Source organism: Hirundo rustica, chromosome 2 (genome assembly GCF_015227805.2).
Source record: "Hirundo rustica isolate bHirRus1 chromosome 2, bHirRus1.pri.v3, whole genome shotgun sequence".
NCBI lineage: Eukaryota > Metazoa > Chordata > Aves > Passeriformes > Hirundinidae > Hirundo > Hirundo rustica.
In genome coordinates this window covers 91,686,927-91,712,259 of record NC_053451.1, presented here as the reverse complement: position 1 = coordinate 91,712,259, position 25,333 = coordinate 91,686,927, and the positions used below count along the sequence as shown (strand labels likewise).

Genomic DNA, 25,333 nt, shown 5'->3' with positions numbered 1-25,333 from the left:
TCATGTGAATACAAAATGAGGCTTTCAAAAACTACTGCACATAAAGCATGAATGTCTTTATTCTGGGAGTAAAAATCATTGCTGTAAACGAGTCTTTCTCCTTCACCCCCTCCCTGGCTACAGCAGAGACAGACAATACGTGTTTTTGAGATTTTACATTGCCACAGATTCATTTCTTTCATATTACAGGCGAGACAGCTGATAACTTGCTACCTGAAAGGCAACAGTATGGGTAGAAAACCACCCAAAAAAGGGAAACAGCTCAGACAAGAGACTTCACAGTGGTTAACCTCCTGGAACACATTAGCTACACCAACTCTCAGTTGCCCAGACTAAACAACCCTGAAAACCTCTTGATTTTATTCACTAACAGGAAATGATTCAGATACAGTTCTGCAAAGGGAGTCAACAAGAAGAGGTAAATTACGCACACTTGCTGTACTACATTTTACTGTGAAACAATAGAGTATAAAAATTATTCAGCTCTGATGTAGTTTTTTCTTTCGTCCTTCTTTTTAATGTTTTTCCCCTTAGTTGACACATCTAAAATATAACACGTGATGCTTTTACTGTGAAACTTCAATACACATAATTTTTTAAAACACATATATCCTACAGACTCCTGACAGCGTAATGTGTCACCAGGTGTGAGAGAAACTGGGATCTCTTACAGAGAATGGTGCCTGCAGATAAATAATAATGGAAACCAAAGTGCTGTCAGGTCTGAGGTCGCAAACAGAGAGATTTTCTTTCTCCTTTAAAGCTTGCTTTTTGTAAGAGAGATTTACTTACCAGCATAAATGTTAAACAGTCACCACTGAAGAAGCGTATAGAAGGATCACAATCTTTTTCTGGCCTCACAACTCATCCCAACTTCTCTATGAAGCACAGCTATGGTTGCAAAATTAAAAACCCTTAATCCCTTGTTAAACCACCTGGTACCAACAATAGCAGAGCACCTCATTTACTTGAAAGTAACATCAGCCTCCCTCCTCTTAAATGTATCTGTACAAATGAAACAGCCAGACTCCAGGCTGAACTTTCATAGCAAGTAAGAGAATTCATACCTTTTAGAAACTATAATTGTCCCTATATATGCACATATATACTTAAAGCCACATAAAGCATGAAGAAGACTGATATTTGGGATAAACCACCAGCATTCCTTCACATTTTGCTGATCAGACAACACCTAATATGTTGACTGCTCCATTACCAGATGTCTGGAGCAATGCTGAGATCAAGGACAAATTAGAAATCCAGCAGCTTGTCCCTATCGTCTGTTCCAGACTTTGTTGATGCAGACTACCAGCAATTATTTCCTACTGTTCTTATTGTTAAAAAAAAAAAAAAAAAAAAAAAAAAATCCCAAGAGACTTAGTAAAAACCCCTTATGGTCCATCATCATTCAGGCTTTAAGAGCTGTAACCAAGTGCTTACATCCCATGCAGCCAGGTAGGACCCATGCTCAGGACTGCTCTTTTCCTGAGACCACTTCTGCAGCCTCTCATGACAGCAAGAATTCACCTAAAATGAGGCCTGGGGGAGGTGCAGGAGAAAGTGTCTGAGCAATTTGACCTCATACAGAACTCCAAAGCCTGCAAATGGGTAAGAAAGCAGCAATTTGCCCAGTCATGTGCTGAGGCTTGCTGGGAATCAGCTGCTCTTCCAAATCATGGGAGGAGGCAGCTCTCAAAATGCCAGCTTGTGACAATTTTAAAATATGGGTTTTGCAGTGTCCAGACTTCCATAGCTGGAGCGATGGTGCTGGGCAGGGCACAGCTCAGCACACCCTGGCACTAAAACCCTTCACATATTGGGCTGACACACTCTGTTCCTACACTCAGGTCAAACGGGGTCCCAGCTGGAGGAGACGTTTTCTGGGATATCTGGGTATATTGTACTGGATTTTTCCCTTCTATCCTAGGGATCTAGAAACACTAGCAGGGCCCATCCTGCTCCTACTCTTTCCTTTGAGTTTTGAGTTTTGATCTTACATTTCATAAAAAAATGCTGGTAAGTGACTTGTAGCCTCTGCTGAATCAGGCCTTCAGGAGACAGGTGGTTCGTGGATCTTTCCAGAATTACTTTTTTGTCACAGTTGTCTCCCATAAGAGAAGGCTGAAGGCAATGACCACGTGGTTCCCTTCACGTATGTAGTGTTGATAAGCATAGACCAAGAGTGTTCTACTGCCTTACCCCACTTTTAGGAGGGTCATGTGAATTAGCTGGAGGCACCAAAAGTGATCAGGGTCCTGCTGGGTCATGGTGTGTCACCCTTCTGCAAGAAGCGGTCTCCAAGACCATCCAAAGCATCATGTGCACCAAGCTACTTGCTGGTAAGACAACAGCAGCCTCTAGGTAGAATTAGTAAACACTGAGCCTCCTGCAAGTAAATTTCCAAACAAGTCATCCTGTTAAAGCAAGGCTTAAGTTTGGGATCTTTTCCTGAAAATGACCATGAACCGGCTTGAAATAACATTCAAGATGGCCAAATGCGGCTTGGTATGATTGCAGCTAAATGTGTCTGTGAATAAGGGCACCTGCAGTGAACAACAGAACTGAGCAGAGGGGGAGGAAGCACTGCAGGGTCACATATAGCTGAGCCAGTGTCAGGGACAGAGAAATACATTAGCAACCTGCAGAAACAATGGGGGACAGGGCAGCAGTGGTTCAAGCAAATGCTGCCACGTCTGAACAGCTAGTGTGTAGGGCAGGCTGGTAGTGCAGAGAGGTTGTTCCCTGCCTGTGTAAGAGATGAGAAACGAAATTCAGTGAAAGACACTCCCCAGAGATGGGGGGGACTAGGAGGACACTGCAGTTGTTTGGTTCACCCTTCTTCCCCTTCCAGCAGATGTGTGACCAGCAGAGTGAGGGGCTGGGAGTGGGACACATACCGAGCTGGTGGCAGACTTGAGTGTGTGGAAATGACTGATGACTGCCTGTAAGGGGTTACTGCTGGGCCACACTAAATGAGTTATGCTGTTAAAAGAGCAGCACCTCTAAGTTCCATCATCTGCATCTTGCACATCCAGATCACAGTCCTTCTGCTCATCCTCCTCCACCTGTTGTCGGCTGTAAAAACTTAGTGTACCTATTTCTAACACAATCCTAATGTAAGCACAGGCAGTAAAAACCAAAGTGCTAAAACCAGTTCTCTTTCTACATTTGTTTCAGACTGGAATTCGCAAAACTTGCTAACCACATGGTTTATAGGGCTCACCAGTCCTGCAGGGCTCACAGGACTCATCAAACCTAAAACTGAAGAGCATACTTGCTTCTGAATTCTGCAAGGCTTATGTTGTCCTATAAATCACTGTCTTCACTCCCCGGCTCCTCATCAGGAGCCAGGATTTTTTCACACCTGAAGTGCTTAGGACTTTCAGACACATCTACACCAATCATTATTGTGGGATAGCAAGGAAGGCATGGGCAAAAGAAGATGCATGGGTGAAAGAACAGCTTTGACATTTTTTTCCTGTAAACACGGCAATTCAGTTACTTTGCTAGATGGAGAACCTGGTAGGGGAAATCACCTTGTTGATACTTAAGAATAACCTTTATACCTTCCAACCAGAACTGTCACTTCTTATCTTCATTTCTTATGAATATTTCAGAAAGTAGGCCATATATAATTAAAGATGTCTATGACACTTGCAATGCTCATTGTCCCTGCAATACCTGACAAAGAGCAATAACCCCAAAACTACATTTTATAGTCCTGCTTTTTGCATAGCTCCTTCAACTCCTCTCTTAAGAATTAATCAAGTGGAAGATTTCAGCTGTTTTCTTAAACAATTCCTGATAGGAGGATGTAAGTCACTGCCTTGCCTTGTGCTAAATAGATGCAGACAGGTACAGCCTGAACAGAGTTCAGTAGCTACTTAGAGGAAATTATCTCTAACCTCAAGTCAGCCCTTTATTTCTGCAGAGGACACGTCAGAAACATGTTTAATTGAGAACACACTACTAGAGTTAACCACAGGCAAAGCCGTAGTAACAGAGATTAACACAAGCATGCTTTTAAAGCCTCTGTTGAACTAGGGCCTTAAGTGAATACCTCACTTGGGAATGGGGAATTATCACCAGAATACCTGCATCTCTAACAGGCCACTGGGAACTCCTTTCAAAATTGGTTCTGAAATACTCTTGTTTTCAACATCCTGTTATCAACCCTACTTGGGAAGCAATGGAATTAATTTAGAAAAATGGTTCAGAAAAACAGATGGGCTGCATGTCATGTCTGGGCTCCTTCAAAACCTGTTTCCTTCCTGTATTTTCAGAAAACTCACCAATACCAAAGGGAACAGTAGTTATTGAACCCCATATGCTTTGAATACATAAAACATCTATATTCTAATCCTAAAGCTGTTTGGCAAGCCCTTCTGTTTCTTAGGAAAACTAGGCTGTAAAGACTCGGTGACCTCCTTGTTTATAATATTCATCCATTCAATACTACTGACAAAGCGACTGCTTGCTTTGATGGCTTGTGATGAACCTTGCCAAGTTAAACAAAGGACTCCCTGCTAGTAATCTGCTCTGCTGATTTCTCTCTTATTAGGCTGAACCTGTTTGTCAAACTATAATAGCTATAAATACTTCAGATTAACTCACATTAGCCACCAAAGCAAAGACAAGCTATAAATTTTCTGAACAGGTGACAATTTCTAAAGTCTGAAGGAAAGAAAGACTCTCACATCTAAGTGGCTGAAGCTCTGCTTCTAACTGCTGATAGCACAGATATGAACACCCAATCAAGAAACTAACCAAAAGCATCCTTTAACAAAGAGGGAGCCTGCAAGAACAGGTTTACAGCTTTAAGGACTGCTTACTTCTAAATCCACTATCTTCACTGCCACTACCTGGCACAGTCTCTACAGTCCCTGTTGCATTTGTGTGCTGTTCAGTACCTGTGTTCATGTTCCTTGCCAGCTGGTGGCAGGGGAGATGGGGAGTTGGACTGGATTCTCCCAGAGGTCCCTGCCAAACGCTGTGACTGTGATCTACCAGCAATGTGCAGGGACACACTCCTCATATGCAGACCCAGACTATTGTTCATAACCCATCAGCCCTGTTTCAGCACTTCTTTACAGGTACTCTTAAGGACTCTTTGGGCTGTGTCCATCCTACCAGGTGTGTTTGTTCCTCAATGCACCTGGGAGTCTGGCCCCTTGGCCCACAACCTGGGCTAAAAAGCCAGGGCATGTTGCCTCCACCTGGTAAGAAGTATTGAATGTGGATAATCGTAACATTTATTCTGAACTAATTTAGAAGGCTTTCGTGCATTAAGTAAGTTCATAGTAGAAGATAATTTTAGAAATTTTATTAATATGCATAGCAGCTTAGCAGAGGTATGTGCAGAAGTTACAGTCTGTGTACGTCCAAATCAACTTTACTCACTTCAGTAGGGAAATGAGACAACCAAAATATGATTCACTAGAAAGAAATGAGCCAGGGCCTTTGCACTGGCAAATAGCAGAAAAACAGATTGATCACAAACACCCAATAGAAAGATATGTGTGCATTGTACAGGAGCAACGGTGTTCCTACTAGCTACAGATGAATGTTTGTCTCAGCAGACCATTTTCTATCAGTAATATTTGTTATTTTTAATGTAAAAAGAACAACGTTTATATTGAAATAAAATAACAAAACAAAGGTTCACTGAGGCAGTGAGTTTAAGTGGGACCAAAGATTCCTTCTTAATAGACTGACCCCTTGCTATTAACCTTCAAAGGAAAATACAACTCCTGAATCAAAACATTTATATTCTTCTTTATTTGCTTTTCTTGTTGTTACAGGAGCTGCTTTGCCAGATGGTGGTTAGCAGATGAGCCGTTTCCAGTGATGTGGTTCCTCAGACCTGTATTGCTGATGTACATGATATTTAAGAGCTACTGGTTCAGCAAATAACATCTGGGTGGCAAATCCTAACTCTTTCAGAAGGGCAGGTGACAAGCCCGTCAAGAGCACCACCAAAGGAAACCTGTGACCCGCTGCAGCAGCAGAGGCACTTATTCCCTCCGGACTTCTCTGGGAGAATTTCAACAGGAGAGGGCGGTGCAGGCACAAGTGAACATCTAGTGAATGATTACAGCCTCTTGATCCTCGGTTTCAAGGCGAGAAGCTACCCTGGTGTTCCTTCTGGGTTCTCTGGAGGGCTGTTACACTCCATGGCTGGAGCTCGCTCTGGACAAGTTCTAATTTACAGCAGTTGTTTCTTTATTAGAACTGTCTTATAAACAACATCTGTTAAGAGGAAAGAAGCGGATATATACATATATTTTTAGGGTTTCTCCTTTTCTGAAGTTTTCAGAAGAACTTGTAGGAACCTACAAGAAACAGACAGCTTTGACACAAACTCTTACCTTGCCTTTCCCCACTGCACCCCCCTCTGCCCCAGTTTGTTCAATTCTCTAACACTGCAACAATCCCTACACCATGACTAAATTAAATGTACCAACGGATTAATGCTTTGCAAACTTACTGAACATATCCTACTTTACCATGGGATATGTATCTAAGAGCATCAGTTTCTCAGTGTCCAGATGTACAGACACACATTAGGAGAACTTCCCATATTTTATCTGTTGCTGTAGGTACCAAAAATGAGGATCACATTTCAAATTCTCAGACATTCCTCAGAGAAACAGAGTTGTTTCTATTTCAATTATTTCAGGAGGTCTGAGGGAGAAATAGTTAAAAATAAAATTATATTAAGGTCAGCAGAGGCAGCGTCATGATTTCCATGTTTTCCATCTTCTCCAGATATGGAATGATTTCTTCTAACAATACAGAACAAAATACTATTTAGCAAGAGAAGTAAATTGAGGCTGTGTTTCATCTTTTTCCTCTGCCAAAACAATGGTGCTGACAGCAATATAACCTTGAATGTCTTCATTTTCATACGTTAACCCTCTGAGCCCTGTAAATTTAAGCAATCTTTTGGACTCACAGAGGAGAAAGTGCATTTTAAACTCCTGAAACAATGGAGAACAGAAATTTTAATTAAAGTTCTCCTTGTACACATGAACATATAACCCTCCCTTTAGCAGTGAAAAACCCTTTTAAAATTAAAGTTATCATGCTGAAATAATTAACATAACTCCTGGGAAAAATGCATAATCTTTGCATACCAAATGCCAAAATGTCTAAATTAACTGTGTTTAATAAATACTACTTTTCTCTTTAAGTACAAACACACAGTTAATCATGCACTGATAGGCAGAAAATATCTTTAAAGCTTTAGGTATTGTAATTTAAGCATTTTAAATTCAACTGGTCTTCTCAGGTCCCTGAAGGGGACCAAATCTTTGGTCCTCAGGACGTGAGCCAGCTGGAATAACTTCAAAAAGACCGGGAACCTGACATCAACAGTACATTTCCACAGCTGCCCATCAGGATGTCACCCTGCTGCTCTTGGGTGAATCGCTGGGCACCCCGGGTGCAGCATCAGCGGCCGGCACAGCTGCTCCACAGGGAAAGGAGGGAAGGACTTGCTCCCCTCTTCTGGGGTAGGGGTGCCAGCATTAGTGGGAGTCCGAGCTGGCTCTCTGCTCATGACTCATGAGTCCCACCAGACTAATTATTTGGTACTTGTTTTGTCCCCAGAGCTCGGCATGAGGTTGACTCCTTATTTCAGGGGATCAACATTTTGGTGTGCAGAGAGTGAATTTACAGGAGGAAATATTGGAAGTGACAGACCCTATCTCTGTACTTTGGAGGCACCCCCTTTCAAGCCTGTCTGTTCATAATGCTCACTTATAGTCAAATTTCAGTCTCTCTCAATACCCAACATGGTGCAGTAAAAAATTAACATCGTTAGTTGTTTTGTGTGCTTAGCAAGATTTAAATGTGACTCAAAAAAACCCCCAACCTTGTCTGCACAGTTACATGGGTGAATGATTCTTCCTAGGTGAAGGGAAGCCCCAAATGTAAGAGCAACAGAATTTCATTCAGTCTCCTGTATTTATCACCACTCCTCCACCCTGGAATCAAATACATCCAACCCTTGGTTTACAATATACATAAGCACAGCCAGATGATTCAGTTCAGTTAAGGGATGTGTTGATCCACAACATTTACTCACTCCTAGCCTCTCCTTCCAAAATTCAAGGTGCACTTGCATCCCAGATGCAATGGTCCTCAGCCATTACTGCAGTCCCTCTACAAGGTCTTTTAAACTGAGAGACCAGTCCTAGCCTAGCCACTGGCTTTAATACATATATGTAATCTTCAGAATCATAAGAATAAAAGCAAGTTATAAGCACTGTTGTCCCATTCGGCAGCTAAGTACATAGCAGCTGTACTTAAAAGTAGCCATTATCAGCCAGTGAAAGCAAATTAATTATTTAGATATATTTATCGGATTTATAGGTCAACTGAAGCTAAAGCTAGTTAATTGAAATCCTGATAACACATTGAAGCCTGCACTAGATCCTATACTGTGAAATGCAAAGTCTTTATTAAATAAAGCCATTAAGAAGGATGATAATCCCTGTGGCCTTAAATATGAATAAGGTGCAATGTAAATAATAAAAGGCAAAAATCCAATTTTCATGCAGTGAACTTTCAAATACTCTGCTGTTTCCATTAAATTACCTTTTATTCAACACATTGTAATGGCACTGAGGGCACGTCAGGCTTCTTGTAATACAGTTATTGTTCAGCATAAAAACTGGTTTTTAACTTGAAACAGAAAAGTGAAATATTTTATTTGGCTTCTCTTATATGTCAAATGAGAACAAAAGCTTCACAGATGCAATAGAAGATAAAATAAAGGAAAAATAAACACATGCAAAAAAAAAAAAAAAAAAAGCCCAGAATGTGAAGAAAAAGAAAGAAACAGGGTACATAATAGTAGTTTTCCAGTTAATTTTACAGCAATTTAATACTAGGAAATAGAACATGAAAACAATTTCAGCAACTAAAGTAACTAAACTTGGCTATAAGCCAAACAGAGCTGCAGCACACAGCAAAGGAGGTGGAACTTGTGTGAAATGTCTGTCACGCTCCTTCCAAACATGAGGATGATGACAAGAGCGTGAGTGCATCAAGTGGCACAACAGCACAGTGCTCAAGTCTGTCTGAGGAGGCGTGTGATCACTCCCTGCTTCTGCCATGCTGGTAGTGGGTCCCTTTGGTTGTGCTTTAACTTCTCATCCACAAATGAAGCACTGATATTTACTCTTTTCTATAAAGGATTCTATGGAGTTGAGAAACATTAACTAAAAATTCCTGTATTTATTGAAAAACTGGAAACTGTAACATAAGGTCAAAAATTTATTTTTATTGTTCAGAAAAAGAACCCCCATTGCAAAATATAAACAATCTGTTAAAGATGAGACTATATTTGATAACAAATATATGTCAAATGATTTTTCCACTATAAATTTTTCCGCAAATCAAAGGAGTTCCTCCAGAAAAGCTATGATGGATTAAAGATAAGAGAATGACTCCATTTTTATTCAGTTCTGTATTCAATTTGGAAGCATTATACCCAAAGAAACCTTTCAGCACGAAAATACAATTTTCCTTGTCGCATCTTCATACTTCATCAAGATGTTTAAAGAATCACCGGTAGAAATGTGAACTATTGTAACCTCATGAAACGCATACACATACATTTTACAATATTCACTTTTCACTGTCTGCAGCTGTGCCTGACACATCCTATTTTCTGTGCTCATTCCCTGGTCATGGAGTCACAGAATCACAGAATGGGTTTGGGATGGAAAAGACCTTAAAGATCATCTAGTTCCAACCCCCCTACCAGTGGCAGGGACACCTTCTATTGATCAGATTGCTCCAGGCTCCGTCCAACCTGGCCTTGAACACTTTTAGGGATGGGGCATCCACAACTTCTCAGGGAAACCCATTCCACAGCCCTCATAGCAAAGAATTTGTTCCTTACATTCAATCTAAATCTACTCTCTTCCACTCAAAAGCTGTTACCCCTTGTCCTGTAACTACAGGCCACAGTGAAAAAAACTCCATACATCTTTCTTATAAGCCCTTTCAAGGTACTGGAGGGCTGTAATAAGGTCTCCCTGGAGCATTCTCTCCTCCAGGCTGAACAAACCCAAGTGTCTCAGCCTGTCTTGATTAAGAGAAGTGCTCCAGCCTTCCTCTGGACCCACTCTAACAGGTCCACATCTGTCTTCTATGGGGCACCCCAGAGCTGGAGTGCTCAAGGTGGGGCCTCATGAGAGTGAAGTAGGGCAGAATGACCAGCCTCAATCTGCAGGCCATGCTGCTTTGGATGCAGGCCAGGACACGTCTGAACTTCCAGGCTGCAGGTGCACAGCAGCATGTCAGCTCATGCCTAGCTTTCCATGCACCAGTATCCTGAAGTCCTTCTAGGCAGAGTGGTTCTCAGTCCATTTGTAACCCGGTCTGCAGTGATAATGGTGTTTGCCAGAGGTGCAGAACCTTGCAGCTGGTCTGGCTGAACTTCATGAGGTTCACATGGACCTACTCCTTTAATCTGTCATGGTTCCTGTGGGTGGCATGCCTTCTTTCAAGCACATCAATGGCACCACTTGATGTGTGTCATCAGCACATCTGCTGAGGGTGCACTCAATCCCACTATCTAAGTTTATTAATAAAGATACTGAGCAGTACTGGTCCCAGTAAAAAACCTAAGGGGCACCACATCACCATCTGGACATCGGCCATTCATTTAGTCCATCTCTGCTCCAATGCTGCTCACATGCAAAATGAATTGGGAGTGTCAAAGCTCAGAAACAGCTCTGCTCCACAGGCTGTCTGCTGCCCCACACTGAGAGGATCCTGGGACAAAGGGGTGTTGGCAACGGGGCAGAGACAATGTCAAGGGGAGACGGCAATGGGGACATTGAGCTGATGCTGCCCAGGCAGCTATAAGCAGGAAGGGGCTCTAGCAGCACAGGACACCAAGGGGCACAGAGTGGGCCGCGGGGACCTCTGGAGCTGTCACGTACCATCAAGCCTGATGTGAAAACACAACACATCCTCCCACATCCCAATGGGAGCAAACCCCTCCATGGCCTCAACCCATGGGGAACGTGGTGATGAAGACACAGCCTCCATGTGAGACCTTTATTCCTGGCAAAATTGTTTCCTTTTGCTTCTTGCAAGTGCACAGAAAGCAACAAAATAAAAGGGAAAAGGCAAATCTATTCATGGCATGAAGAGTAGAAAATAGTAACACCTAACAGACCTACAGTGAAGTAATACAGCAACTCCATCTGTGCAAACCATTATCTTGAATAACATTTTCACCAGGTCAATGAAGCAGCAAAGCTATTTGAATGATGTTTCTCAAGCTTTTCTTCCTAGGAAGGACACTATTGCATTCCAGCAACACTCATCAAAATGGTTCTGCTGAGGTGCTACAATATTGCTACTTACTACAGTAGTGATTTCTCACACCTCCCACCAAACAGAGTCAGAGTCCTAAAGAGCAGCTCTGCCAACTAGCAGATTACTCACATTCCTTCATTAATTACTGAAAAAAGCCACAAAAACCAGAAGACTGTATATTTGAAACTCACTCAGACAAAGCTACTAAACAGCTTGGATACTGAACATTACAAGGATCAGGATCTCTCCATACTATTACTTTCTTGGGTCTGCAGCTACATGACATTAAAAAAATGAAATATTTCTATAGAGGCATCTTTTAATCCTCTTTTAAATTCTTCAGGGGAGGGAAAAAATCCACCAAAAAAATTCCCAAAGTAACCTTTGCTGTTTTACCTGAGATTCATTCTGGTCTTTAACTGCTCACTGCCAATTGCTCTGAGTGTACACACTAATGAGACAACTTCAGGGTGACCACAGTCCCTGCTCAGTGTTCAGCTTCTATTTATTTCACCAGCACTGAACAGAAACCGCTGTTTTGGGGAATCGGCATCACTATCCGAAACTCATGAGCTGATTCAATCAAAGAAGCACATATTTCATCAAAAGCATCAGACCAGACGAGCAACCTCAAATCTATCCTGTTTCCTGCTATCTCTTATTTCAACTGTGAGCTCAGACTCTTTCCACCCCAGCCCCTACATCAATAAAAAGTCTCCCCAAAGACACCTACAGAGAGTACTAAAGGAGATGGGCTTCCTCTGCATCCAAGATCCTAAAAAGACCATCCCTCTTCCACCACAGTTTTCATAACCAGATGAATTAATTCTCAAATGATCAACTAAAATAGGAAAAGACCTCTCTGGCATGCTGGGCAGCATTCTAGTGTAGAAACTACTCACTGCATGGGTATTGCTGAGGAAATCACAGAATCATCAAGGAGACCTTCATGATTATCCACCCAGCACCACCATAATCAACCCTAAATCCTATCCCCAAGCGACACACTAAGATGCCTCTTGAACACTTCCAGAGGTGGTGGCTCTATTCACTCCAGTGCCTGACCATTCTTTCGGTGACTTTTTTTTTTCTAATATCTAATCTGAACCTCTCCTAGTGCAACTTAAGGTCATTTCCTTTCATCTTTTCTCTTGAGAATGGAAGAATTTAAACTTCTATTTTGTATAAAATCTAACAAAAAGCCAAAACACATGAAGGAGGCTGGAACAAATGGAATACCTCCTGGAATTTTTAAGCCTCATTTGATGAATGATAAAGAACTACAAAGAATTGAAGAACATCAGCCATTGGGAACATCTCCTCTTCTCCTCAGTATTGTGCCTCTTTTATTGTAATCTCTGTGCACCCTGAATTCTCCTCCCATGTTTTCTGGCTGGAGACAGCTGCCTCTGCCTCTGCTTTCTAAGTAGGTGGTAGCCTATGTGAAGAGCAGCCTAGGGAGTGTTAATTCAATGACAAATATGCCATGGCACAAGCCCACCAACTCCTTTCTTCGTGCAGCAATGAGGAAGATGCTCATCAGCAACAGCTGATCATGTCCCTGGTGCAGCAGAAGTTTCTGAGCTCAGAAAACGGGGTACAAAGACCTAGTTCCATGTGGTCTCCAAATCTTACTAGCATTATTATTGACTGCACTTGAATACCAATCTGCAATACTGTCAGGGCAAATTCTTCCTAAATACTTCCCTCATATTTTTAAGATTAGGCTACCATACAAGTCCTACTCCCACAGGAAACCAAACATCCAGAATGATTCTCTCTCATTTTCTGCCCAGCCCTGTGCTGCCTTTCCGTATGACTCCACATGGTACAGTCATCCTGTCATTAGCTACTGCCAAGCATCCCCCTCTCCCAGGGTCCCTGACCACTAGCATTACCAGTGATTCATGAGGCATTTAATCATCCATGTGGAAGGAGCTCATCTTCTGGGTCCTTCTCTGAGCTCATCACACAGAAAAAAAGGTGACGATGCACATCCTGAAAGCTGCATTCTGCAACATAGGCTAGAGAGGATGTGCTAATTTGGGAGGTTAAAATTCAACAAGCAGGAGTGAAGGCACAGGCAGGTGCCGTAGCCTACTGAAGAGTGAGGATTCATGTGGAGAGAGAAGAGGACAGGAGAACCAGAGCCTAGCCCCTGGACAGCCTGTTCCTGCCCACTCCTGACTGCTGGATGTCTTCAAATGGTGATGAAGCACTGCAGGAAGGACACGATGACACAGATCCTTTGCTGGATCTTCTGCTACCACTACCAACAAAGCCCTTTGCTTCTGCTATTCTATTTTTGGTATCTTTTTAAAGGTTGGTGAAAGTTGGGAGAGGAAATGTATTAAACAGCGCAACAAACTCCCCCGAGTCCCCCACACAACCACAGTGCCTTGAGGCACCAAACCTATTTCCTGCTCTCCTTTGTGGGGGTAGACAGGGCTTGTCTCTCAGCTCTACACACTGCACAAGGCAGCAAATTCAATGATGAATCTTGTTGGTTTGGGGTTTTTTTTTAATACAACAGGCAAAACCAATTCTTGGCCACAGCGATTTCAACATTACAGAATTCATACAAAAAGAACCTCAAAAGTGGAGAAACTGGAAAGCAAATGTAGCTCTTGAACACCTCGGTACTTCTTGTAGTGTGCTGCTGACAAGACAAAGGGAGGAAGACACCAACCTTCCCTTTAGCTACTTGCTTCCTGGTTTTAGAAGCCAGGGATGAGGGAGAGATGGTCATTCAACCCTGGCCATTGAGTTCTTGTTTATTAGGAAACATGAAATGACCTCCCCCTGGCTGAAAAATATTATTACAGATCATGAAACCTCCACAGTCCCTTCATAAAAATGTGCTAAATTATTTTTAACAGCAGTGACCATCATGGAAGTTTACCCTCAGACAGAAATGAGACTAACTGCACATAAAAGGAAGTCCTGTGTTTATCAAAAGAACAGATAAAATTCTAACTAGGAAAAATTGAATTTTCCCTTCTGCAATATAGATCAAAAGTAACATGCTTTCCTTTTACGAAATATGTACTAATTATTAAAAAGGTGTAATTGGTTCAGATTTTACACTGATGCATGACTGTGAAATATAATCAGACGTTTCCCACTAAGATCTAACACTACAATTACCTACACAGCAGAAGAGAATATGCAAAATATTTCATCTCATGGTTGTCAACTACTATCATACTGTATTTTATGATGTGTGTGTAAGACTCTGTCCTCCCAGGGGGGTTTATGATTTGTTTTAGAAAGAGCATATGCAAAAGAATGAGGGGCTCCACACAAAAACTCTCGGCTGAAATGCAAGATGCTTTGGATTGAACACAAAGACGTCCTCGCCTGCCTCTTCCACAGCGCTGCACCCTCCCTACACAGAGCTGGCCGAGCAGCAGCAGCCCCGGCATTGATGCATGGTGCCCACGCAACATGCTGCAGATCACACTTCTGCCAGGAAAGTCTGTGCTATTTCTGTGTCTCATCTCGTGACATTTTAGCAAGAAATCAGAAGGAGGCTCAGCAAGCGGCACCACAAGAGCCCGTCACGACATGTCCCAGCATCCTCGAGGAACAGGCACCTTGCGGCACATCAGGACACACTCCCCTGCCTCCTCCCCAGCCAACCCCTTGCTGGACATCCCTCCTCCCTCACATGATAAGCACAGGTCTGTGTTTTTGGGGTGCAAGAAAAGACTGTGTGTGTGCACTCCTATGGTCCCTCGAGGACACAGGGACAACAGGGGTTCCCCACGGGCACCCGTCCAGAGATGAGGCAGGACCAGCCACTGCACTGTGACACAACACACACCCATGTCTGACAATAATGTACAGTCTACTGGATTGGAAATGGACACGAGAATGCATGGAACAAACCCATCTGACAAAAAATACACATTCACAGATAGATAGATATAGATATATAGATAGATAGTATACATACCTCTATTTGTGTGTATTGTGTTGACAGACAACTAAATGTAAGTTGAAGTCAATCAAAACACAATAAAACCAAAATCTTCCTTCTACTTCTAATTCCTTCTCCTTCACTGCATTAAAATAATTATAAATTCATAAATTATTGTTGTTATTGGAAATGAAAACATATTGATTTGCTTATTGTAATTGATTTGACAATTGTAAACCTGGTACAAGCTGAAATAAAAGCATTTCAAAACATATGAAGGCAGCCAGTAAAGAGGCAGCCTGCTAAGAGCTGTTAAAGCTGTTTCAAGATTAATTTAGAAATTAAAAAGTAAATTTATAAAATCATGTCTTTTTATAGTAAGACACAGAGTTTTTTATTGGAATTGGCCTGAAAGTAATCCACAAATAAACACATTCAATAATATTTACTGAAATGATCATTCAGGAAAGTAAATATGATAGTGCCAGTGTTTGGCTGACTTCTTGGCTGTAGCAGGGAAGGCAATCAGAAGGAAGCAAATCAAACACAGCAGTGTGCCCTTCGTTTGGTAAGGGCTATAATATCTTAACCCAAAGGTCCATCCACTACTGAACAGTCAACATTTTAGATCTCTCTTTCCCTCTACTCATCTTGCACCTAAACACACTTTAATGATACATCAACTGCAGCAACTAATGAACCTTTGTCCAGAAGGGGAAAGACTGTAACAGCTTAATGAGACAGTAATACATATTAAAATCAATTTTATTCAGATTATGTATCTATTCTAGTCCTCCCTCTGAAAATAACTGAGACTGTAGGAGAACCGATCATTAGCATTTTGATAACAATCTTGCCAGCCTTCTGTTAAAATACTTTCTCTTTAAAGTAAAACCGGGTTTTGTTAACTTATACAACCAGACCACTCTAAAATTAGCAATGGCAAATTCATATTTGTTTGCATCAGATTTTAAAAAAAACTTGGAAAAAATTAATGCTAACTTGCCTGAATAATCACTCTTGTGCTTGTTGCTCTAGCAGTGGAAAGACACTCTAAGCATTGACTAAGAAGCAACCTCTTCTCATAAATACCATTTTTGTGCACAGAAAGGCACTCCTTAACCATATACAGCATTAGATTCACTTGTCTGATAAATCATATTCCTGTTGACAGTCAACATGAGGGACAAATCCCTCCCTACCACAAATCTTTAAGGTATCTTCTAAAACAAAACCAAAAAAACCCAAAAAGAGGCTGAATGCTGCAAAGCAGGAAGAGTTTTGCACCTTTGTCCCACTGCTACTGCAAGCAGACAAAAATTCCTTAGCATTCCTGAGTCAAATTATATTATGCAAACACCATGGTGAAAGAAAACAGTTCATCTCTCCCTTTTTTTAATTAGCAAATCCTACACCCTTCCTTCTCCTCCTGGCACTCAGTGCTGTGCACTAGGCAGCTAAGCCCTCATTTCCAAAATGGAACAAGATGGAGACCTGCTGTAGAAACAGCTTTTAAGTGTTCATGAGGATCTGCGTCCCACAGAAACCCCTGCCCTCGGTCAACCACATGCAAACAGACCAGTCGCACCAAAAATCCCAACCACTCCGACAGGACAAGAAGCCAGACTTCAGCAGGGGCCAACTCATGCCTTGAAAGTGCCAGAAACCAGTTATAAGACAAACCAAGCAAAGTTTTCAATATTTAACCCCTCAAGAGCTGGCCCGCAGATGCGAAAGTCTGAGCCCAGGGCCAGGTGACAAGTCCTTCCGCTGACCCCCTGAAGAGTTCCATCAGCTCCTTTGGGCACATATTCAGCTGCCCATCACCTGAGCTCACAGGTCACCCCAGCTAACAGCATCCAGTGAGCAGCAAATTCTGTGGAACCAATGGAAGTTATGCTCAAAAGACTGGGCAGAAAGTCTGTTTCTTGATTCCAGATGTTTTACATTTTTCTCTCTGCTTTTGAAAACAAAATGTCTTTTTAATACCAAAAGTAATACTCTCTCCTTCTGTTCTTCCCCTATGAGCCATCTCAAGTACATGTATCATTAAATTTTGTTCTTTCTAAAGGAATAAAAATGCTTAAATTACATGCAAAGACAATTAGATTAAATTATTAGGCACATGCTCTGGGTTTTTCTTTTTAAAAATCTATTCAAACAATTTTAAAGGTTTTTCAGCAATCCTCTAGCAACATAAGCAAAACTTCCCACAAAGCGGAGGTAACAAGTTTAACATAACTGCTGAGGAAGACAGTAATGGAGCCAAGTGACTAAAACCAGCACATCAGCAACCCCTCCACCACCCCATACAGTCAGGAAAAGGCACAGCTCAAGCTGTCAGAGGAATCCAAACTGGCAAAAGAAAGAGGATATGGGCCTGGTATATAGGGAGAACCTACTCCCAGGCCCATCTGCATCACGCAGTAGAAAGAAAATTTTCTCATTAAGTACCTTTTTTTTTTTTTTTTTTTTTGCATAATGGTCAGACCAGCAACTTTCCAGCCAAAGCAAAGTACCAGGCTGCTCCAAGCAAGAGGCTTCTGTCATTAGGAGCAGTTTGGTTTGGTGCAAGACTAGGGATAAACAGGTAGCTTTCAGCTGGCACTGTACTTCCCCATCACTCCCTCCCCAGCTGCAGAAACACAGCTGCTGTGGGAGCCAGGCAACGCCAGGATCATGCAACTTTCTCACATCCTGTAGTTTATCTTTGTCCAGGCTCTCATGTCCTATTAGACCTAATCTTGGGTTCTTCCCATGACAGTTCATGGCAGATTGGGAAAACCTGTTGTAAAATACCAGATTTTAACAGGACTGCATTGAACATGCTTGCAAAAATTTAGCTCAGTATGTGATGAGTGAATGCAGGAAAGTTGAAACCGTGTGCACCCCCAGCAGTTTTGGTCTGTAGAAGTCACAACGTCCCTGAACACTGAATGAATCCAGTGCTCTAGAGGTCATCAATTACAATGCTGCAATGCTTAAAGACGCGAATCAGAGTGAAATATTAGCTATAATGCCTTCTGAAGCTTAAGGAAAAGCCTCTGAGAAAGAATGATCTACAACTTTGAAAACAAGCGTCATCTCACAGTTGAGGATATTTCAGGTGGGCCACTAAGGTGCAAGAGAAGCTATGGTTTCTATCTGAAATTCAGGCACTGTTTCTTAAGAGAAACAGCATGAAATATTGAACACAATAGTGAAATTAGAGGGGACAGTATAAAGACAACAGTGCAAAACTCAAGAACTACCCAGTCTTTTCAAGCTGAAATTGTAATGGGATTATTAAGATAAAATTATGAGACAGCAGACAAAAAAGATCCCTACTGTAATAAGAAAATGCCTTCTCAGAGAAAGAAATCCTCCTCAGAGAAAGAAAAAAATAAAATATTGTTCTAGTGCTTTATGCAGCAGCTTATTGATCATATGGACACAGCTTCATCTATAAAGAGCATGCGTAGCCTCCCCCTGACCTGCAAGTACAGGCACCCAGCATTACCAGCCAGTGCCTGCAGCCTGTCTGACCTGTTGGGCACCCAGCCAGAACCAGAAGTCTGCCTGAACACGAACTGATAAGATTAGGAACAAGGAATACAGTGTACTGTTACAGTCCACGCGCAGCATACATCACTGCATCCCTGCGCTGACGCTCCCTGCAAACAAAGTGCAGCATCTCTGCCAACCCCCACACAACGACAGAAAACAACCATTTGTAGCTTCTGTGTACACAGCCAGCACTTTTCAATTTTCCCCAAACCCAACTCCTCTAGTAATAATTTGGTGTTCGTAGGGCAGCTTCCTTCGGAAGACTAAGAAGCACACAAGGGTGGGCTAGTGCTACTGGGGCAGGTTTTCAAGCTGGGAAATGTGAAGCCCAGAAAGGTCATGCCACTCACTAGACATCAATGACCATGTTCTGCATGTGCCTTGAAACCACAGCAGAGCTTTAGGACAGCTGGGCAAAAATTTCCAGGCTTGAAGTGTACCCAAGATCTTTAGGGCTGAGTTGAGCAAGCCTATATCCATCTGTCTTTGAGTAACCAGCTACCGAACACAGAACTCTGTCATATGCTAAACATTACCAGCATTTGTCATGAATCATTCAGAAGGGTGACGTGCAGAGATTAAACTTAGCACTCACATTTGACATCAAGAGGAGTCCTACAGAGGCATGCCACACGGGCACAAACTAATAAGGGAGGGTTTGGGGCTAATGGCACAAAGCTCTCTCTCTGTCCACTGTCCCACAACTTTTTTAGGTGTGACTAAGCCACTGCTGGCCGCCCCATTTCAGAAGAAAAAGTCTAGTGTCAGCATTGGCACCCTTTGGTCATGTCAGGTCCATTACACATTTTTCTAGCTTGCAAGTAAAATAACATCATCACACGGAAAAAAACGCAAGAAAAATACTTCATTTCTGGAAAACATAATGGACATGAAGATGACACCTGCAAATAGCGCAGTTTCTGGAAAGTCCAAGTGCTCGGTGAATGGTGAATTTTTCTAACACAGTCCCTCAGCAATCCCCTCTCCTATTGCTCACTCATTTCTGTGAAGACACTTTAAGCTGATGGGGTTTTAAATACTTCTGGCTATATTCTTCACAATACCCTTTAGTATGGTAGTTAATCTCCTGTGTCAAAACACATTTTTATCCATCTGCCAGACAAAAAGAAAATCCCCAAGATCAGAGCCTTTGACATGTGGAACATCACTCCTTTTTGGATGGCTTTATGACAAAGTTCAAGTGCTGATCAGTGAAACTACAGCATCAGAAGCAAATAAATCAAAGAGAATGATGAAAAGTAAGGAAAGTCCCTGGGTTTATGTACATACCACACTGCTGAACAGCACTCCAGCCTGTGCAAGTCTGACCATTAAAAAGGCAAGCTGAAGACTACCCTCTGCCCAAGACAAAGCATGTCCCCTACACAATCCTCTCCTGCTGTAATACATATAAATGCATATAAATGCCAGACTCCATCTGCTTCCTCTTGTGTAACCCAGGGTGGGATCTTCACCTGATAGACAATGTAATAATCAAAAAAGAAAGAAACAGGGGAGAGGAGAAATACTGTGTGGTCTACTCCTTTAATCCACTGTACCCAGTCTAGGATGACAAAGAACTTTTAAAAAAACGTGACAGAATGTCTCTTTTGGAGAATTTCTACAGAGTAGCTGAAAAGCTTATTTAGCAAATAAGCACTGTTTCCTCTACTTGCAAAACTTGTGTGAAGCCAAGGACTAGCAAATGGCAGCCCTCCTCCTGAAACAGTGAAATAGCTCTGCAAAGCTGATACACGAGATGCATCCCATCCGTCACTCTGCTCAGGCACGCTGACACATCATTTTCCTTATGTGCACATCTTACTCTCCACCGGTACCTACAACCCCATCTGGTAACGCACCACACCCCTATCCATCACTCCAGCCAGTTCTCTCCTCTGGGAAAAAGGAGAGACATGTTTTGTTTTACTACGTTGTTTCTTTTTCATGCAAATGTCGTTCTCCGTTTGTATCATGAGCAAACAAACCAAAGCAATAAGCCTTGCACCTGGACTGGAAGACTCCTGGTTTGGGAGGAAATTATAAAGACTTGCATGCACTTAGCCGGCTATTAGATCTTCAGAACTCCTGAAAAATAAATTAAGTGATAAACTGCAATAATTGTTAAAAAAAACCCCAAACCCCACACTCATTAAAGAAGGCAGATTTACCATAATGCCTCAACAATCTAAGGGAGCCATTTACTTTGACAGAACCTGAATTTCCCAAGCAATTCGACAGTGGTAATGGAAACAGAGGAGCCAATAAATTATAACCTTGTGAGTAATGCGCCTACCATTATAAACCACTCTTAGCCTCCTGTCTATTCCCTGGGGGGGGCACACAGTTGTTGGATTTCCTTTCCCCCATTCTTCCAGTGTGCTCTTTCAGCAGTATTACCACACTCTGCATTTACACAGCTTTAATGTGAACATTTAAAAATATGCAATATTTTTTAGAATAAGACAGTTGTTTTTTTACAGGATGAAACAGAGGCATTGGGTCACCATTATATATTGATAGAATCCCAAATATTGTATATATCCCAAATATATTAGTAGGTACACGCCACTTCCAGATATCTCATACTGAAGATGTGTACCACGTATCTCAAAACCCCTACAACAGTATTTCAGGAGTGTTTCTGAAGAATGGCCTTGGACAACGTTAGAAGCAGCACCAGTGCCGGATCACCCCCAGCTCAGCCCCTCTTACACAGATGGCTTTCAGCAGTCTGTGCAGACCAAGTTTGTGACAAACTGTGGGAAAAGAAAGGCCAGAAACCCGATAAAGAAATACAACCCCACAGAGTTTTGCCCGAGTGATAAACAATGTGTTGATTTCAGAAAACAGCATCTACGCAAAGAAGACTTCTCCAAGGTATAAGGTGCAGAAGCAAAATACAGGCATGACAGCAACACGGAGACTGACCCTGCTCTGTCTTCTAAGGTTAATTAAAACTCTCACAGAAACACAACCCTGGTGTGATTCTAACATATCAGCCCAAGGATCTGGGCAAGATTGAAGTGTGATAGAAATGACCTTGGCTCTCTGCCATTACACTTCACAATCAGCAGTTTCCTTCCTAACCAAAAAGCCTGTAATTGTATGTCCTATTTTATGTCCTGCATTATCTAAAATGAAAGGTAATAATTAGTAAAATAGGGTAATTTGCATTTAAGCCCCAGGCAGCATATCTACAGCAATTTCTGAAATATATATATATCACAAAGAATCCCTTCTGCTTTCTTCCAGGCAGCTGAGCTGTCAAGACCAATGCAAGACAGAAAAGGAAAAATTCTGCTCTTCTGTATCAGCATCAAAATGCTTGATTCTAGCCTGGATTGTACCATCTATTGTTTAGTACAGAGAGAGGTTCTGCACTCTTGTCTCCAGGACTGCTCAGCAATCAGCTGTATCAGCAGCTCCAAGGAGGATTATTCTCCCCTGCTGCTTTTTTAAAAAGCAGATTAGTTCAGACTTTCTTTCACTGTAATGAACCTTGTAAGGATCAAGCACATTGCATTGATTTCCAGGACAAAATTGTGTCATCAGTCAAAAGGCCAAGCAAACACTTTCACAGACCCACTCTGTCCCAGAAGACCCACTGCCCCAGAATTACCCATTAACCCCAGCAAAGGGAAAAGAATCACAGTTGTTAACCATAATAGCCAAAATGTGATTCTCAAGTTGTGTAATTTTGCTTTCTGTCAAATTCAGATGGGTAAGAACCCTCACAGAAATGGACAACAGAACTGCCAACGCTCACCAAAGTGCTATGCAAAGACAGAAGATTATACAATGCAATGTGTTTTTATTTACTACATGATATCTGCAATAATGGCTAGGGAAGCAACTTTTTAAAAGCCTGACAATTTATGGTAAAATAAAGAAAATTCAATTTCCAAAAGAATTTGCAAATAGCTTTCCCCATCAAACATTTTCTTACATGTGTACACCACTGTAATATGCAAGCTCGACTAGGACTTAAAGATTTGGTAAGCAGAGATTGTCTTCTTGCTGGGTGGTCTCAAAAGCCTAGTGAGCATGCAAAGCTCTGCCCCTCCAACACAAACACTACAGGTGTAACCAGCAGACCCTGCCTGCGCTTCAAACCAGACCATGGGATACTGCACTTTACCTAATGAATGCCAACTTCCCTCTCTATAATGCTGAAAATAGTAAGACAGGAGTTGTCTGCTGTGACAAAGCTACAGCACTAAGCTTAGCTGAAAAACAAGCAAAAAAGCAGAAGGCAGAATTCCATTGCCTCTCTTCTTTAAACTGGACAAGTCATTATTAAATACCTGAAGCTCATTGAAGGCTATGGCTCAATAATAAAGGATCTACCCTTCCAGAAATGCTGCCTAGCACATTTCAATTCCAGCTCCAGGACTGTATTTTATGGAACAATGTATGGCATTTGCCATCACTTCCTGTAAGGAAAACTTCGAAACACCAGAAAGGTATATGTATATTTCCTTTTGTTCGGGGGGGGGGGATAATAGGAAATTAATTAATTGAAACATTTACTATAGCAATACAACTTCACAAGGAAACTCTGCACTGACCTTTTCAAATCAAAAGCCTGTACACTAAAGTACAGCTCAAGTGCATTTCGTGAAAGATCAAAGACAGTTAAACATATCCAGTATGCATATGACATTAAAAGCGAGATTAAGTTCACAGTTTTAAGACTGTCTCCATGCCCAAGTCTCCTGAAGAGGTCCAATAGTAAATTTTATCAGATCGCATGAAAGAGCAATATAGAACAGTGGGAGGAACCGATCTTGTCCCCTCTGAGCCAATGAAACCCTTGTCATGGACTTTAAAGGGCTCAAGACGGGGCACTCGATTGAAGAGTCCAATAAATAAATGCATACGTTGCAGTACTCCCCTTCGATAAATCAAACACCTTACACATAAAAATGAAATTACGTTCCCTTGAGAGGGGAAGCTTCAGCTTCCAACCCCGCTCCGCTCCGGCTGTCAGGAGGGCTCCGTGTGGTTGTAACCGCACCGGCAGCGCTCGGAGAGCGGAGGGGAAAAATTCGGGGTCGGAGGAACACGTCGGGCTCGGGACCGGCCGAGCGCTCCCAGAGACTTCCCCCCGCAAGCAGCGTGAGGGTGGGAGCCGGCTCCCGCCCGCACCTGACGGGCACCTGGCGCAGCCCGACACGCCGGATAAAAGCGCTTTCGAGGCACTCTGTGGTTCATAACTCCACGTCCGGCTCCGCTACTCCCCCGTCCCGCGGGCGGCCCCGGGGCCCGTCGGTGCAGCAGCTGCCCCACTGCCGGTATAAACCCACCCAAAGGGGGGTGTCCCGGGGCGGGCCCGGCCGCTCCCGCCGCCCTAGACGGCCCAGAGTACTTGGAGGACATTCCCGTCCGAGCCTCCCATGGTTAGATCGGGGAAGCGACCACAACAGCCGGCCGCAAGCGCGGGGCAGGCGCACGCCGGTGCCCGCGGGCAGACACCCTGCGCCGCCCGCGGGACGTCCCGCCGGCAAACCGGGGCCGCCCGGCGCTCCGCGGGGACGCGCGCTCGCCCGGCCGCGCTCCCGGCCCGCCCGCCCCCGGCCCGGCACCCACCTTTCCCAGCAGGGCGCTGCGGCTGGCGGCCGCCAGCTCCCGCAGGCTGGCGGCGGCCGAGGCGGCGGCGGCGGCGACGGCGCTGGGGGCGGCGGCGGGCTGGGGGTACGTGGGGGCCGCGGCGCTGGGGCTGCCGCTGGCGCCCCCGGCGGCGCGGGGCCGCTGCCGGATGCCGTCCAGGAGGCGGACGAGGAGGATGTTGGCGGGCAGCTCGTCCACGCCGCAGCCCACCAGGATGCGGCACTCGGGGCAGCGCAGCTCGTGGCGGGAGCTGACGATGCTCTCCAGACAGCGGCGGCAGAAGGTGTGCTGGCACGGCAGCACCTTGGCCGTGGTGTCCAGACGCTCCAGGCACACGGAGCACTCCAGAAGATCCAGCAGCGACGACTCGTCCATCGCCGCCGCCGGCTCCCGCTCCGCCGGCGTTCCGCCGCCGCACCGCCGCCCCCTCGCCTCCGCCTCCGCCCCCGCCCCGCCGCCGCCGCCTCCGCCTCCCCTCCGCGGGGCAGCGCAGGGCCCCGACGCCCCTAGGGCCGCCGCGGCCGGCGGCGGCGAGGGAGGGGCGGCGGCGGGGCGGCGGGGGCCATCGGGGCGGCGGGGCTGGCCCCGGCGGCGGACGGCGGCGACCTCGGGGGCCGACTGGGCGACGCTGCCCAGCGCCGTGCGGCGCCCGGGCGATGCCAGCGGCGGGGAGCGCAGCGGTTCGGGAGGAGGGCACCTGTCTGCCCGCGCCTCCTCCCGCCCGAGCCCGGCGCGGCTCGGCAGCTACGGCGGGGCCCGCCGAGGCGCCCGCCGCGCCTCCGCGCGGGGCGGGGAGCGGCCGGGAGCCCCGGGGGGGCGCCCGCAGCACGGCGGCCGCCCCGCAGGCGGTCCCCGCCCGCCTCGCCGCCGCTCCGTGGCTCCCTGTAACCCGACCCGGCAGGGCTCGCC

At 44.2% G+C, this 25,333-nt stretch overlaps 1 protein-coding gene across 1 annotated transcript in view; it reads right to left on the bottom strand.

The window, feature by feature from the left end:
* SH3RF3 (SH3 domain containing ring finger 3) overlaps positions 1–24,830 on the bottom strand; it is a 249,300-nt gene extending 224,470 nt beyond the window's left edge. Inside the window, exon 1 of the mRNA XM_058419465.1 lies at positions 24,404–24,830. Within this exon, the coding sequence (XP_058275448.1) occupies positions 24,404–24,799 (396 nt within the window). The 5' untranslated portion in view covers positions 24,800–24,830. The remainder of the gene's footprint in view (positions 1–24,403) is intronic.
* Between the last annotated feature and the right edge of the window lie 503 nt (positions 24,831–25,333).